Below are 15,555 nucleotides of genomic sequence, written 5' to 3' on the forward strand. Positions count from 1 at the left end.
TTACAATTTCTTGTAAAACCCAGTGTGCCCACTGACCCCAAAAGGTATGCAGTTCCTGGCTTAGGGTAGGGATAAACAACATGTTACACTTAAAAGAAGCCCTGGCCTTTTTTCGAAGAAGAAGAGTGGTAGGGGAGCTGTTTGTGTGTGTACTGAAGCGGATGGGAGTAGGATTGGGAGTTGAAAAACAGCCAGCAGGTGGGAAAGTTAAGAACTCACCCTTTCTCTTCTCAAAACAGAACCCTCCCTCTTATTAAGCTGCTTGGTTAGAGCATGGTGCTGATAACACCAAGGTTGCTGGTATGGTACAGCTGCATATTTCTGCATTGTAGGGGTTGGACTAGATGATCCTTAGGATCCCTTCCAACTCTACAATTCTATGATTAAGCTGCCTTGCATGTAAAAATTCAGCCATCACTAAGAAACTAAGATTACTACTTCCACACCCTAAATACTTTATTCGTATTGTATAATCAGTCATCAATCATTATCACTTTCAGAAAAATATGCCAGTTCACTAGCAGAGTACTGTTAATCGAAAAAGAAAATACTGATATGATTTTAATGTAGACACATAAATAGCTACAGGCAATCATAAATGCAGGCATAAAATGCAGATAAGAGTAGATTGATATATTTTACATATTCGCAAAGACAGTTTTCATCTTGCCCAAGGCCATTATTTGTTGTTCTGTCCTTCCTTATTATGAACTTTGGAGCCGGCTGTTATAATGTATGTTTCACATGAGAGGAGAAACTTTTATTTAAATACAGGTGATTGTCAGTCATGCCAGTGGGCACTCGCAACATGCTCAAAACACATATCTATTGGTGAAATAAAACACAAATGAAGCAGTGTCGCATTAAAACACATTTTAAATAAATTTTCAGTCTTGAGTAATGCAATAGAGTGCCAACATTGTGCATCATTTTTCAAAGATGGATACTAACAACACCCAAGAATCACACACAAAAGCCCTCCAATCTGGAGGGGCACATAGCCACATTTTGACCTCAATTGTCAACATTTATTTTGTGGCTTCAGAGACTACTAAAGTTCCAAAGAATAATGTTTTGGGGGATGTCTGTGTGACTTCTGGGCAGTCCACAAAAACGGCTCCTCAGGAACTAGGCAGATGAGAAGTATTTTGATGGTTATCAGTCACAGAGTGAGTCTGGACGACCTGACTTTTGAGCATCCATTCTGATTTGCTGTTAAACAGAGGCTAGACTATGCTCAGTCTTTATTGATCATTTGTTCTGATTTGTTTGCCAGCTGTTTGCCATATGTCAATGATCAATCATCCTGATTTGCTTATGAGGTGATTACATGTTTCACCATCAACCATTTGTTAATCACACACTTTTCAAAGGCTTTCTCCTTCATTTTCCAAAAAGCAAAAAATTCATTTTTAAAAAAGTGGGTATGTTGTGTAGGACAACCGATAGCTTTAATCCACTTTGATTGTGCAAACATAAGCTCCTGCACACACTTGAATCTCTCCCACAAAATTCTTGTGGGATAACCAGCCTCATACAACCATGCTTAACTCTAAGGGGTTAATACCGTAGAGTAAGCTGCCCTGCCAGGCTTAGGAGGTCACTTCCCCTCAGCTTGAGAGGGACTAGGTCAGGGGTCTGCAACCTTTAAGACAAAAAGAGCCACTTGGACCCGTTTCTGAAGGGAAAAAAACTGGGAGCCGCAAAACTCGTCATTATAAAAATAACTTTTTTGTCACTTTTTAAAATTATTTCTTTGTTTGACCCCTCAGAATTACTCCTCCTCATAGAAATAAACGTTAAATTAACAAGTTACCTTTTTGTGTGTGTGTGTTCTTCACTCCCCTTCAAAACAGTGACCAGCATACATGCCCCCTTTCAATGCAGTGACCAGCGTTCATGCCCCTTACAATGTAGAGGGCGGGCGGGAAGGTGAGTCGGGACGGTGCTTGACTAACGCACGCACCGCCCCCATGCGATGTCACAGCCAGTACAGCGCCCGCCACAGTGGGGAGTGTTGGGGCGCACAATGCGCCTCCTCCCCTCGCTAGTATCCGCCCCGGAGCCGCGGCAAAGGTGTAAAAGCCACATGCGGCTCAGGAGCTGCGGGTTGCTGACCCCTGGACTAGGTAATCAAGCCTATTGTTCAACCAGTCTTCCTGAGAAGCTCAATGTGTGAGGAGGTCTAAGTTGGTTTCTGCAGCTCAGACCACATGGCCACTCTACTCTTGAGTTCCTATACCAATAATTTAGGAACTTTACCACTTTAACTAAGCCAAGTTTTATTGCCTGTGCAACTTTTTCTGAAGTGCAGGAACCTGACCATTGGATAGTTTGTAAGTAAATCATTTTTAACTTACCAAACATGCGGTATTTTTCTATGCTAAGGGAAGAGGGAAGTTTTGGAACTCAGAAAGACATATTTTAAAGGCCTAAAGGCCTACATTTCCATGCTTTACTTTGCTGTATATTTTGTGATTTTAAATCTCTGCTGGGGTTCTCTCACCAAAGAGTACTTTCCCCAAACCTGGATCTTGGCATCTGCAGAATTCTCCTTTCTGTATACCTATATTTTTTCCTTGCCACCAACAATACTGACAGTCTGGAGGCATCTACAATCTTTCCAAGCTCTTAGGACACATACACCTCCTTCAAGGAGTTCCCCCCACACCACAGTCTGAATCAAAACAAAAATGTTTATTGCGAAGTTATTTTTTGAGAAGGATCCATCTGATGCTGCATTTGTAAATGCCCTTCATATTTTTGTAACTGGGACCAAAAGCCAACATTGGGCTCTGCTACCGGCCTGGCCATCTTCACAATCTACAGGGAGGAAAAAAAGAAATGTATTACACACAAAGGAAGTGACTTTCCCACAGGCTGGCCATTTACAGTTGCCCTAAAAGTGGAACAGTATCACTGAAAAGAAGGCACAGAGTGACATAAATTTATGTGCTAATTTATATGCACAGATGCAAATTCACAAATAATGACTGTAAATTTAACAGACATGCACTACATCTCATCATAGCAGTCTATAGGTGTCAGGGGTTCAGGAGCAGAGGCACAGGAAAGGGAGGAAATAGAGAGCGAGGGGGAGGAGTCCGAAGGAAATGTTAGCGATGACAGCGGTCCGAGGTCTCTGAGTCTTTCCAGCGAATCGGAAGATTCACAGAAAGGGGCTCCCATGGTCAGGGCAAGGGGGGTGCCTAGGGGGACACCCCAGGAAGAAGGGGCCAGAGGGGACTCAGAGAGCAGCAGTTGGAAATCAGGACCAGCATCCACACCAGAGTGCAGTAGGGGGGAGGAGTCCCAGGCATCGGGATCAGGCGGCGCACTGCCAGCGGGAGGACATGAGTCAGGATTGGCCACGCCTCCATCGGGGAGCGAGGAAACGGTCGAGAGGAAGGTTGAAGGCTGGGCACGCGCGCCAAGTTCAAATGTACAGGAGGGCGGCACAGTTGGCAGCCCGGATAGGGAGCCAGGTCCCAAAGCCCGCCGAAAAGAGCGGGAGGAGTCAGGGGGGTCAACGTCAGCGTCAGAAGAATCCAGGAAGGAAGGGACCCCGGGGGGTAGCAGAACCCAGAGGAGAAAGGAGAGACGGAAGAGGTGGAGTAAGGCTAGAATCTTAAACTGGTGTACAGGGGGCGGAGATTCAGATGGAGCTTCGCCGATCTAACCCTAGACGTAGAGCTGGGGCGCTGCGGATTGAAAATGGAAACTGTACTTCAATAAAGACTTTTGTACATTACTACCGGCTAGCGTTGGTCCTCTGTGAGCTGGGACCTGGAGCCAGCTCTGACAATAGGAATGGGCAATTTTGTCAATTTAGATTTCTACCAGTTTTGCATTGTTCCAATCTTAAGTTCAGTTTTCCACATTTCTATATCAGTTTGGATTATTATTATTATTACCTTTTAAAGAAAAAGTCCTCATAAAAATCCATCACCATTTGCTACACACCATATACACAATATAAAGCACATTTCTCCCCTCTAAGAATTCTGGGCACTGTAGTTTGGAAGGGCTGCTGCAAATTATAATTTTGTGGTGAGTGAACTACAGTTCCTAGAATTGGGGGAAGCCCTGTGCTTTAAATGTATGGTGCATATGCAGCCATAGTATATTAAGGTCCTGGCAAAAAGAACCAAATTGTTGCTGTTTGCAGTCCTTGCCACCCCTTTGCTCCCCAAAACTAGTTTTCTGGCAATACAACAGAGGTCTGTACTAATGCTAGAAACAGGCAATAGGTTTTAAGAGAGTTGAAAGCAACATGTGAGTGGCATTAACTTCCAATGGTGTACACACATTTTTGTCTCACTCGGCTTATTCACACCTGTTACACTGAGGTACAAGCTGTCACTGCAACTATTGATGTGAAAGAGTGTACACTTGATTTGTACAGCTCAGCTATTGTGTACACAGCCACACACACACTATGCACTCATTAAATGTTGCATGTGAATAACTATGAGTGTACAGCTCAAGTAATGTGTGAACACATTGTACACTCATTTAAAATAATGTGTAGAAGCCCTTACTGTTGCCTCTGGTCAAGTAGCTATTTGTAAGAGAAGAAACACCTGTCTGGCAGAGGTAATAGTGTGAAACGTGTCCATGCCACAAGCAACTATTACATTCTTTGAAAACCTCCTTTGCATGAATTTGACTAACTTAATAAATTTGACTAAACAACATACAATATTTCTGAAATGCTTGAGTATTATTATTATTATTATTATTATTATTATTATTTTATTTTATTTTAAAGTGCATAGGGATGAAGCTGCAAAACCTCCTGTATAATGTTGCCAGATTTTATTTTACAGGAGTTTAAACTCCTGAATCTGACAATTCAGAATTTACTTGCCATTGGAATTTCATTGGGCCAAAACACCCCCAACAACCTCCAGTCAGAGTTGGCTTTATTTGCCCAACTGAGAAGGAAATTAGGCTGCCTTTAAAATTAATTGTCTTTCTCATCCTTACGACACTTTCCTTGGAGAGAGAAAACTGAATCAGAACTATTGCAATGACTTTTGTTATGCAAAGCATTTCAAATTAGAACGTAAGATGCTCTTGCCCAGTTGAAATACAAATGCTTCTGCATTTCAGCATCAACAACCGAGCTATAGAACAAGATAGTTATTTTTCCTGCATGCTCACAATACCTCAAAGGCATCCTTCAGGCTGAGATTTTGGTGCTTCATCAAGTAGGCAGTGCAGATGGCAGCAGATCTGCTGCGGCCGTTTTTACAGTACACTAAGCACTTCCCACCACTCTGGACTGCGCCCTCTATGGCATCGCTGCAGCGCTCAAAGTATCGATACAGGTCCTCCGAGGGATCATCAAAGACGGGGACCCTCAGCGTCTGGACTTGCTGAAAGCTCGGGAAGGGCTGCTGCCTGGAGACATTGACACAGAACGTAATCCTCTCTTGAACGAGGAGATTCTCATCACAGGCTGACCTGGAATTGCTAATGAACAGAGAATCGGTGACCTTGCAGAGGGTCAACATTTGAAGGGGAATGGCGGGGCTGCAGGAAGAGCAGCAGCTGAACCTTTCCCTGGTTCAGGAAAATGCCGGGGAGAGGCAGAGCGGTGCTTAAGACTCACCTCCCGAAAGCACACAGATTGTCAGATCGCTCTGGATGTCTTGTTCTGCAGCCATCTGCAGGCTGTGCTATATTTATTCTGCCTGTAGCTGAAAGGATTACATTTCAGACTGTCCTAATGCCTTCTGTTTTTTGGGTTTTTTTAATGGCAGCACTTAGCAATATTGAGCTTTGGACAATCACTTTGGAACAATAGAGCAGTTATTCAAGACTCTCTAGAATTTCTTTAAGATCACACACAATCATAATCAGACTTGTTGGTTGGACTCAGGGCCCCTCCAGACTGGTGTTTTATTGCAGCTTTATTCTGCAACATGTTCTTGACACAAGTAATAGTGCATTAGTGATGGATTTGTTCTGCTTTGTTTGCTGTTCTGTGATGCTTTCCTAATTACTGCTGTCTGGAGGGGCTATAGTGCAATAAAAGTTGAGCAGAAGGGGAGAATCCCCATAATATATTTGGTAAGAAAAATTAAGGGATTTTAGCAGGATCATCCTGTTTGCACAAGGAAGTGTGTGGAGGGAGCTTTACTGCAGTAATTTCTACACATAGTCACCAGGGAAAGAATGGAATTGAATAGGAACATATGCCAGTCTGGTGGGTCGACAGGCGTTATTAGCAAATGCCAGCATCAGGAAATAACACTCCCACAGAATTCTGCAGTTAGCGAAGTGACTACCGTAGATGAAGCATGTTTGCAATGTTTCTTCTTTGGGAAAGTGAGAAAGCTATTAAGACATTGTGAATATAGATAGCTTGTTCCAGAAGGGTAGCCATGTTAGTCTGTTGCAACAAAAAACAGAAAGGTGTTTTGTGGCATCAGAAAAAAAGATTTGTGGCATAAGCTTTCATGAATGATGTTGGCTTTAGTCCAGGGATGGGCAGATGGCAAATCAGTACATATGCATCGATTTGAGCAATTTGCAGTAGACCAGCAAGGATTCTGACTCCCAGTTGTTCAATGGCAGCAACAATAAAAAGAAGCTCCCTTAAGTTTTAAAAGCTGTGAAATCCAGTTCAACTCAACCTCAGCCAGCAACAACAGGACGCAGTCCAGTTTCTCTGATTTTAAGAGGCTAGCATAAGCTATGTGCTGGAACATTTAATGAGAGCTCGTGTGGCGGTAGGCATTGGTAAGAAGGGGTTCAGAGGATGCGTGTGGGGGGGGAGGAACGCCATCACCTCCCCCCAGTGAACGAAGGGTGGTCCGTTAAAGGATTCCGGGGGGCGTGGCCCTGTCCGAAGCCTATGGAGGTGTGGGCCGAAGGCACGCCCCAGAGCGGTGACCGGGGGAGCTCCTAGCTGACGTGCCTCGGCGGGTGACTCCCCCACTAAGGTGTTAACCCTTCACCGTGTCTCCAGCAAATGGGCTGGAGCCGGATAGTCGGTAGGGCCAATGCCTAAGCCAATGCCTCTCATTCCTGAATTCAATAAAGTTGTGGCCTAATTCGCCCATTTAACCTTATATCATGGTGTCTCGTGTCTTTATTTATCCTGGTGGGGGGCGGGAACTCGCCACGCAAAGCCACTTCCGGCTTGCCCCAGGAGGTGGGGTTGCGGGCGTCACGCCCCCCCACATGAGCAGGGGCTGGTTCAGCCCCTGCGAGAATAGGAATAGGAATCCCCGGGAATCCCGGGGGCTTCCCTCCCAATCAGCTGGCTTAGGGGGCGGGGCTTGCCCCTATTTAGCGCCGGGGCGAGGAGGCTCGCCCTCCTTTCGCCGGCTGGGACCCCACGTTTGCCCGCCCTCCCTCCCTTTAGGTAGGCGTTAGGTAGGTCTCTGACTTTGCTATGGACCTCGGTCTGTCGCCGCAAGGGGCATGGTAGGAATTTTTCCCAATTGGCGATTTCCAGCCTTTTGGTTTTTCGCCTACCTCGTAGCAACTCGTCACAACTTCTCGGCATTGGCGGTAGGCATTGGTAAGAAGGGGTTCAGAGGATGCGTGTGGGGGGGGAGGAACGCCATCACCTCCCCCCAGTGAACGAAGGGTGGTCCGTTAAAGGATTCCGGGGGGCGTGGCCCTGTCCGAAGCCTATGGAGGTGTGGGCCGAAGGCACGCCCCAGAGCGGTGACCGGGGGAGCTCCTAGCTGACGTGCCTCGGCGGGTGACTCCCCCACTAAGGTGTTAACCCTTCACCGTGTCTCCAGCAAATGGGCTGGAGCCGGATAGTCGGTAGGGCCAATGCCTAAGCCAATGCCTCTCATTCCTGAATTCAATAAAGTTGTGGCCTAATTCGCCCATTTAACCTTATATCATGGTGTCTCGTGTCTTTATTTATCCTGGTGGGGGGCGGGAACTCGCCACGCAAAAAGAAGCTCCCTTAAGTTTTAAAAGCTGTGAAATCCAGTTCAACTCAACCTCAGCCAGCAACAACAGGACGCAGTCCAGTTTCTCTGATTTTAAGAGGCTAGCATAAGCTATGTGCTGGAACATTTAATGAGAGCTGCTAGCATCCCCAAAACAAACTCGTCTAAAAATAACAATGAAAGGGGTCGAAGTTATAACATGTACTCACCGATGAGTCAGATGTTTACTCTTGTCTTTTTTATTTCTAGAGCCTAGCACTCTAAGAAGGGTAAGGGAGTATGTCCACTATAACATTTCACTGCCACAGAAAGGGGATCAGCAGGTTGGCTGAGTATATGAACTGCCACTCAGCAAGTCTTGTCGCACTTATGCTGTGGCCATACACTAAAAAGTGTTGCCACCCTCTTTCTTTTTTCTTTTCTTTTTTGATGCTTATTTTATTAAAATATACAGTGACTGAATATCAAGTAGTTACAGAGAACAAGAACCAGCGACTGTCTCCCCATATTGTGCTGTGAAAGGAGGTTTAGGAGATGCTAGAATGAAAGGCTAGTGGGACATGCGGCCATTCCTTCTACAGTGGTACCTCGGGTTAAGAACTTAATTCATTCTGGAGGTCCGTTCTTAACCTGAAACTGTTGTTAACCTGAAGCTCCACTTTAGCTAATGGGGCCTCCTGCTGCCACCGCGCCGCCGGAGCACGATTTCTGTTCTCATCCTGAAGCAAAGTTCTTAACCTGAGGTACTATTTCCGGGTTAGCAGAGTCTGTAACCTGAAGCATCTGTAACCTGAAGCGTCTGTAACACGAGGTACCACTGTACTGTACATATGTCAGGAAGCATTGAGTACAAACTCACAACATCCTGAGAGGGATCTGGGGTGTGGGTGGGAGAGGACAAGGGAACTACACTTCGTAGCCTGGTTGGCAATGGGAGACCGTGTCTTGCCCAAGGCAATCAGAGCAGAGAGATTGTGTATTGGCTCTCCTTCACTAGAGGTCTTGAAGCAGAGACTGAATGGCCATCCGTCATGGATGCTTTAGCTGAGATTCCTGCATTGCTTTCCACCCTCTTTCTGATCTGGGAAAGGGGTGGAAGCCTCTCACCAATTCTAGTGCTAGCTTGAAGGAAATGCCAGTGGAAGAACAAATCATCAGCTGGTGTGAAAAGTAAACTGCAGGCACCATATGTCACAGAATTTATGGAATCTGTGCTATTGAGACTTGTCCAGTGATATATTCCTTTTGGTCTAAATCTGTTGTCCATAGCAATTTTGTATTGGCAAAATCCTTGATATTTGGAGGCATCCATATACTTGTAAAATAAATGTCTGTAGTATTGGGATGAATGGCAGGACAACAAAAGTGGATTTGATGAGCCTTTATGGTTGCTAAGAAACTACTGCTTAGGGCCTGGAAGGATAAACAGCCACCATCTATTATGAAAAGTGACCCCTGACCGTTAAGTCCAGTCGCAGACGACTCTGGAGTTGCGGTGCTCATCTCACTCTATAGGCTGAGGGAGCCGGCATTTGTCCGCAGACAGCTCCTGGGTCATGTGGCCAGCATGACTAAGCCGCTTCTGGGAAACCAGAGCAGTGCACAGAAACACTGTTTACCTTCCCGCCAGAGCGGTACCTATTTATCTACTTGCACTTTGACATGTTTTTGAACTGCTAGGTTGGCAGGAGCAGGGACCGAGCAACGGGAGCTCACCCTGTTGTGGGGATTCAAACCGCCAACCTTCTGATCGGCAAGCCCTAGGCTCTGTAGCTTAGACCACAGCGCCACCCGCATCCCACCATATATTATACAGTGGCCTAAATACCTTACTGGATGTCCATCTCAACATTTGGAGGGAATATATCAATTCATGTAAGATGGATGTATTGTATCTTTTAATGTGGGCAGATGGGCTTTTTCCGGCTCAGTTAAAAAAGAGACAGGGGGAAGGGCAACAAATCAGTTTTGTTTAGTGGATCAAGTGCAGGTGCTGAATCTAGAAAACCTGGCTGCACAGTCCATGCAGGAACTCATTAACAACATGGGAAATGTAACCCTCACCCTGCAAGCAGCATTCCACTTGTCCAATGGGAGTTCCCCTTTCTCTCCCGCCACCAAAATCTGCTCCAGAGGATCTCCATTGCGCAAGCAAAACAACAGCATTGGTAACAACCCTTAGTGCCAGCACCTAAGCCTGTATACTCCATCTGTAAAATGGGAATACAGTGGTATCTTGGAACTTGAATGACTCCGTTCTTGAACGTTTTGGCTCCCGAACGCCCGAAACCCGGAAGTAAGTGCTCTGGCTTTCAAATGTTCCTCAGAATACAAACATCCAGTGCTGATTCCAGTGTACAAAAACCTAGCTGTTGGCCAATTGGAACTTAAGCGTTTCGTAAGCTGAACGGTCGAGTTCTGAGGTACTACTGTAACTGTTACTTAATTCCCATGGTTGCTGTTAGCTTGAAGGATTGAAAAGGAGCATAAAGCACCCCACCCTTTATAAGAGACCTCTGTAAGTCACATCATCAGTAGACAAAGGCAAGGCAAATACAGCTACACCATGCAGGCCCTGTTAGCATTAAATACATCTGTAATAGGACACAACTCACACCATCATTTTGAATAAAGCAGTAGAACCCAGTCATATTGCAAGGGAGTTTTATTTGAAAAACCATAAAGTTTGAAAAATACGTTCAATTTCTCAGGGGAAATAAAAGCTTATATAAAATGAACAAAAATATTTGGTACAAATATTCATAAAAGGGTTGTGAAAAACAGTTACAGTTCTACCACTGTGATTCTCCCCACTCCGTCAGTCAACTATTAAAGGAAATTGGCATGGAAAGCATTGCTTGGATTTTTTAAAAAATTCATTATGCACCTGGAATATTTATTAAAGGTGATTTAACATTTTAAATAAGACATGAACTCTAAAGAACCGTCATAGCAACCTCTTTCAGATTTCAAATCTCCAAAGGAAGGCAGAATGATCAAGCATTTCTTGCATTCTCGAAACAAGAAAAGCATGGGGTGTGTGGAATCTCTCTCTCTCTTGTGAGTGGCTGAAAAGAAGAATTCAGATCAATAAATAGGTCCAATATCAACCCTAAAGATCCCCATCATTTGGAATGGAGTACCAGAGTCCTCTTTTCTGTGCTGCAAGCGCAAAGGAGGTGCTTTCAACGCTGACACCCAACATCTACGCATTGCAGTGTGAGGAGAAACAACTCGGGCGCAAAACAAGGTCCGCAAGTCACCGCTTGGGATTATCCAGAAGCTCAGAGTGCAAAAACACTCCGCATTCCAGAAGGTGGAGGTTCCTCTCCTTTCCAAGACTCTGTTGTGAAACCGTAACAGTCTCCATAAAGATGCACTTGCCCCACCTGGGTGCTCAGTTGCTGTTCCTTTGTGGGATGGGGAGATTTTCATGAAGGTACTTCATACTTCCTTGCTCAGAGAAATCGGAAACGATGTGATTCTCCCCTCTTAGCAGCCACTTTGTGGTCAACAGCCCCTCAATTCCAACTGGCCCACGGGCATGGATGCGCGATGTACTGATGCCAACCTCAGCCCCTGTGTGCAGAGAATTAAACAACTGGGTTGAAGAGGGCAGGAAGGAAATTCTCCAGTCTTAATGGCACAAGTCAAGTTGACCAGACCTTGTTCACCCATATTTCAAGATCCCCCCCAACTTCCTCTCATCCTTCTTGCACTGCATTTGAGCTCTGGAGCTGCCAATTTGCTCCTTCACCTTCAAGAGGTTTAGACATCTAAGGATTTGCGGGTTCATCTTCTGGTGCGGCACCACAATGAATGCTTGAAGGAAAGCAGCTAATTCCTCAGTGCCCACCGAGTAATTTATCTTAAGGGTTTTTTCTTGCGGAATTGCCACATTGTGTGGGACTTAATGCAGAGTTTGCTCACAGACCTGCGCTTTACCCATATGCAAATATATGTGTTGCCATAGATTACTCCAAGCGGCAGTCACTCTTTCGTCACTGACTGCCTCAGCTGAAGCTCTCCTACAGTACATCTCTACTACTACTACTACTACTACTACTACTACTACTAAATTTATAACACATCCATCTGACGGGGTTGCCCCAGCCACTCTGGGCAACATAATATCTAAACATCAAGCATTATAAATTTTCTGATACAGGGCTGCCTTCAGAAGTCTTCTAAAAGTCAGATCATCATTTATCTCCTTGACATCTGCTGGGAGGGCGTTCCACAGGGCAGGTGCCACCACTGAGAAGGCCCTTTACCTGGTTCCCTGTAAGTTCACTTCTTGCAGTGAGGGAACTGCCAGAAGGCCCTCGGAGCTGGACCTCAGTGTCTGGGCTGAACAGGGGGGTGGAGATGTTCCTTAAGGTAAACTGGGCTAAGGTTGTTTAGGGCTTTAAAGGTCAGCATCAACACTTTGAATTGTGCTCAGAAACGTCCTTTGAATTAGGCTAGTCTTCCCCAATTCTGGGTTCCCAGATGTTGTTGGACTACATCTCCCATCATGCCTGACCAAGGGCCATGCTGGCTGGGAATGATGGGGACTGTAGTCCAACAACATCTGGAGATCCAAGGTTGGAGAAGGCCATTCTCTACGTTGTCGTAAATGCTCTTGTTTATGGTAGCCTCTACCTCCAACTCTTCCTTTGGGATGGCCCACATCACTCTAATTCTAAAATACTCCAAAGCTTTAAAAAGATGTTCCAAGTAAATCTCCTTAAATATTCTTAACTTTAAAGGTGACCATGTATACTCCTTGAACACTCTCAACCTCACGCAAAATGTGTAACTTGCTCACCAGCGGCACAGGGCACCCATCGTGCTCCCTTACCTAGCCCAAAGCGATAGCCATCCGAGAAGCGGGTGCTGGCGTTCCAGAACACACAGGCACTGTCCAGGTGCTGAAGGAAGAACTCTGCTGTTTTCTCTGGAGGTGACAAAAGGATTCTTTTAAACACAACTGCTTTACAATAGAACTGTGCCAAAGGTGGGCTGAAACAGAATGGTCACTTGTTTAGTCAAGGCCTTTTAGAATTTTTTTTTTATACCACTGCTGCCTTTTATTATATTTAAAATGCTTGTTGATGCTTTGTTGTTAGTCTGTGTTGCAAAGGTAGGCAGGATAGAAGCTTGAGTATGAATAAATTTTATATTATGTGTCTTTGCAAGGGACACTTGCAACAAACGAAGCTGCTGTGTGTAATACTCCTGCTCAAGGTTCCAGCCAGCCAGTCATGGCTTGTTGCAGGATATTCCATCCCATTTTCCCACTGCTTTTCTCATGTTCAGTCCTCATTGGAGCTTTTGCTCCCTTCCTCCTGGTTGGTCCTGTTTTGACTACTTAAGACGGGCACTCAGATGAGAGGCAGGACTGAGAGTTGGATATGCTTTGTGGTTCAGACTGTGGGAAGTCGTAAAATCAAAATTACAATTTGGAAGACAAATTGATTTTTTTTTTATCTTAATTTTTTATTATTGGATTATGATTTGATATGTTAATTGGTTGTTTTTTTAGGAAAATTAAACGCGCTAACAAAAAAAAAGAGAGAGAGAAAGACGGGCACTCAGAAAATGAGCTTGCCATTCATTTATATTGTCCTTCTTCTCCGCAGAAAAGTAAATGTTAACAGCAGGGAGCTGAACACTCAACAAGAACAAGCAGTTTTAGAAACGAGGGAACAAGGCACCAGCAAAATTTGCAATGTTACTTTTAGAGAGTGCTTCTTTTCTTTAAAAATGTTTAGGGGTACTCTCATTTTGACTCAAGAAAACCACCCTTTTATAGTTCAAATCGGGAAAAATAAATACAGTATATGGACAAAAGTACAAAGATTCACAAAATGTTTAGGGGTATGCGTCCCCCCAGAAAAAAACACTGCTTTTAGAACATGGAAGTTGTTGCAGTTTCTTGAATGTTGATGGAACCCAAACAGCAATGTGGACATGGCCAGTGGGATTTGTGACTCGGCCCACCCCGCAGTCCCAAAATATCCACTGCTGGAGGCAGTATGCCTCTGTATACTAGATGGTGGGTATTACAAGTGGACAGAGTGCTATTACACTGATGTCCTGCTTGCAGGCTTTCCACAGGCATATAGTTGGCTACTGTGAGAACAGGATGCTGGACTAGATGGGCTTTTGGACTGATCCAGTGTGACTCTTCTTATGTTCTTAGTGTGTGCTCCTCTTGCACTGTTCTGGTAACTCCAGCCACGCAAGAGAAACCCAGGCCACAGCTCCTCCCTACACCTGCAGCAGTGCCTAGGAAGGGCAATACAGGCAAGGGAAGGAGATGTGGCTTGGACTCCTCCAATGTGGTCCAGATCACCAGATGTTTGTTCCTAGAGCAGCAAAGGAAGAGACACACATTGTGGAGGGTGCCAGGCCCTAGAAAGGTAACTTCAGAAAAAAGCCCCTCAGAGTTCCAACTGAGGCAGCCCTGGAGCCCCCGAATGCAGAAAGAAACCATCGCAAGGAGTTAAATGCACACGAGACGTTAGACTGGCCACCAACCGTTCTCTGTGATGATTACATCTGTGTGGGAGCTCCCATATTTGTGGATGTGTTCAATAGCATCCTGTGCGCTGTCCACCACTTCAATGCAGCACTCCAGGTCCCCATATTCCGTGCGGAGTGATTTCACCTCCGAGGGGCTGAATGTCAGGTAGGAGGCAAACTTGGGGCCAGCATGAACCTTCACCTGATGGAAGAACAAAACGTTTTCACTCACATTCCTCCTCCGAGCTTCTATGCAAAGAGGGAAGCCAAACAATGCGCAGACGGGCCATTGCTCAGTGATAAGCACGCACACTGTTGCCCACACGAATATCCCCGGCCCAATCCCTGGCATCTCCAGGAAAAAGGCCTCTTGTCTGAAACTCCAGAGAGCTGTTGATATTCAGAGTACAGTCAATACAGAGCTAGACAATCAGCATAAGGGAGTTTCCTATGTCCCTTCCTTTGTACTTTTGAAGGAAATTATCTTCCACTCTCTAGCACTTTCCTTACAGTAGCCTACTGCCACAGGTCCCATCCTGTTTTACGGGCTTGGTGGCTGAATCTCATTCAATCCTGTTGTTCAAAGCTCTCAGGCTTCAAGTTAGTGGATAAAGCACGTTCACAAGCCAATCCCAAGTCCTCCTTCAAGAATGCCCAATGCAGCAACTGACCTCTTTCTATCTTTTAAGTTCTGCCCATCCCTACTACAGAAGATCAGCAAGCAGAAGATTCCAATCTCCAAGAAGCTTGGACTAAGATAACTTCAACAGGAACCTGCTTTCCATATATGCTTGTCTTCTATGGCTCTTCATAGAATCATAGAATCATAGAATCATAGAGTTGGAAGAGACCACAAGGGTCATCGAGTCCAACCCCCTGCCAAGCAGGAAACACCATCAGAGCACTCCTGACATATGGTTGTCAAGCCTCTGCTTAAAGACCTCCAAAGAAGGAGACTCCACCACACTCCTTGGCAGCAAATTCCACTGTCGAACAGCTCTTACTGTCAGGAAGTTCTTCCTAATGTTTAGGTGGAATCTTCTTTCTTGTAGTTTGTATCCATTGCTCCGTGTCCGCTTCTCTGGAGCAGCAGAAAACAACCTTTCTCCCTCCTCTATGT

General features: G+C 45.2%; 2 protein-coding genes across 8 annotated transcripts in view; both read right to left on the bottom strand.

Moving 5' to 3' along the window:
* Positions 1 to 441: 441 nt before the first annotated feature.
* Positions 442 to 5,610, bottom strand: DUSP28 (dual specificity phosphatase 28). The gene is made up of 2 exons (XM_083443919.1): positions 5,172 to 5,610; positions 442 to 2,823 (listed from the first exon to the last, which is right to left on the bottom strand). Exons 1-2 carry the CDS (start codon positions 5,517 to 5,519, stop codon positions 2,698 to 2,700), a joined length of 474 nt encoding a protein of 157 aa, XP_083300045.1. The 5' UTR covers positions 5,520 to 5,610; the 3' UTR covers positions 442 to 2,697.
* A 4,962-nt stretch (positions 5,611 to 10,572) lies between these two features.
* The window catches only part of ALDH18A1 (aldehyde dehydrogenase 18 family member A1), a 29,086-nt gene continuing 24,103 nt past the window's right edge, over positions 10,573 to 15,555 (bottom strand). For all 7 annotated transcript variants that reach the window (XM_083443800.1, XM_083443798.1, XM_083443797.1 and 4 more), the window contains exons 16-18: positions 14,451 to 14,637; positions 12,769 to 12,864; positions 10,573 to 11,504 (exon numbers count right to left, since the gene is read on the bottom strand). In XM_083443800.1, the coding sequence (XP_083299926.1) occupies positions 11,323 to 11,504; positions 12,769 to 12,864; positions 14,451 to 14,637 (465 nt within the window). In that variant the 3' untranslated portion in view covers positions 10,573 to 11,322. The remainder of the gene's footprint in view (positions 11,505 to 12,768; positions 12,865 to 14,450; positions 14,638 to 15,555) is intronic.

The sequence above is a fragment of the Podarcis tiliguerta genome, assembly GCF_965153285.1.
Source record: "Podarcis tiliguerta genome assembly, chromosome: 5".
NCBI classification, from domain to species: Eukaryota; Metazoa; Chordata; class Lepidosauria; order Squamata; family Lacertidae; genus Podarcis; species Podarcis tiliguerta.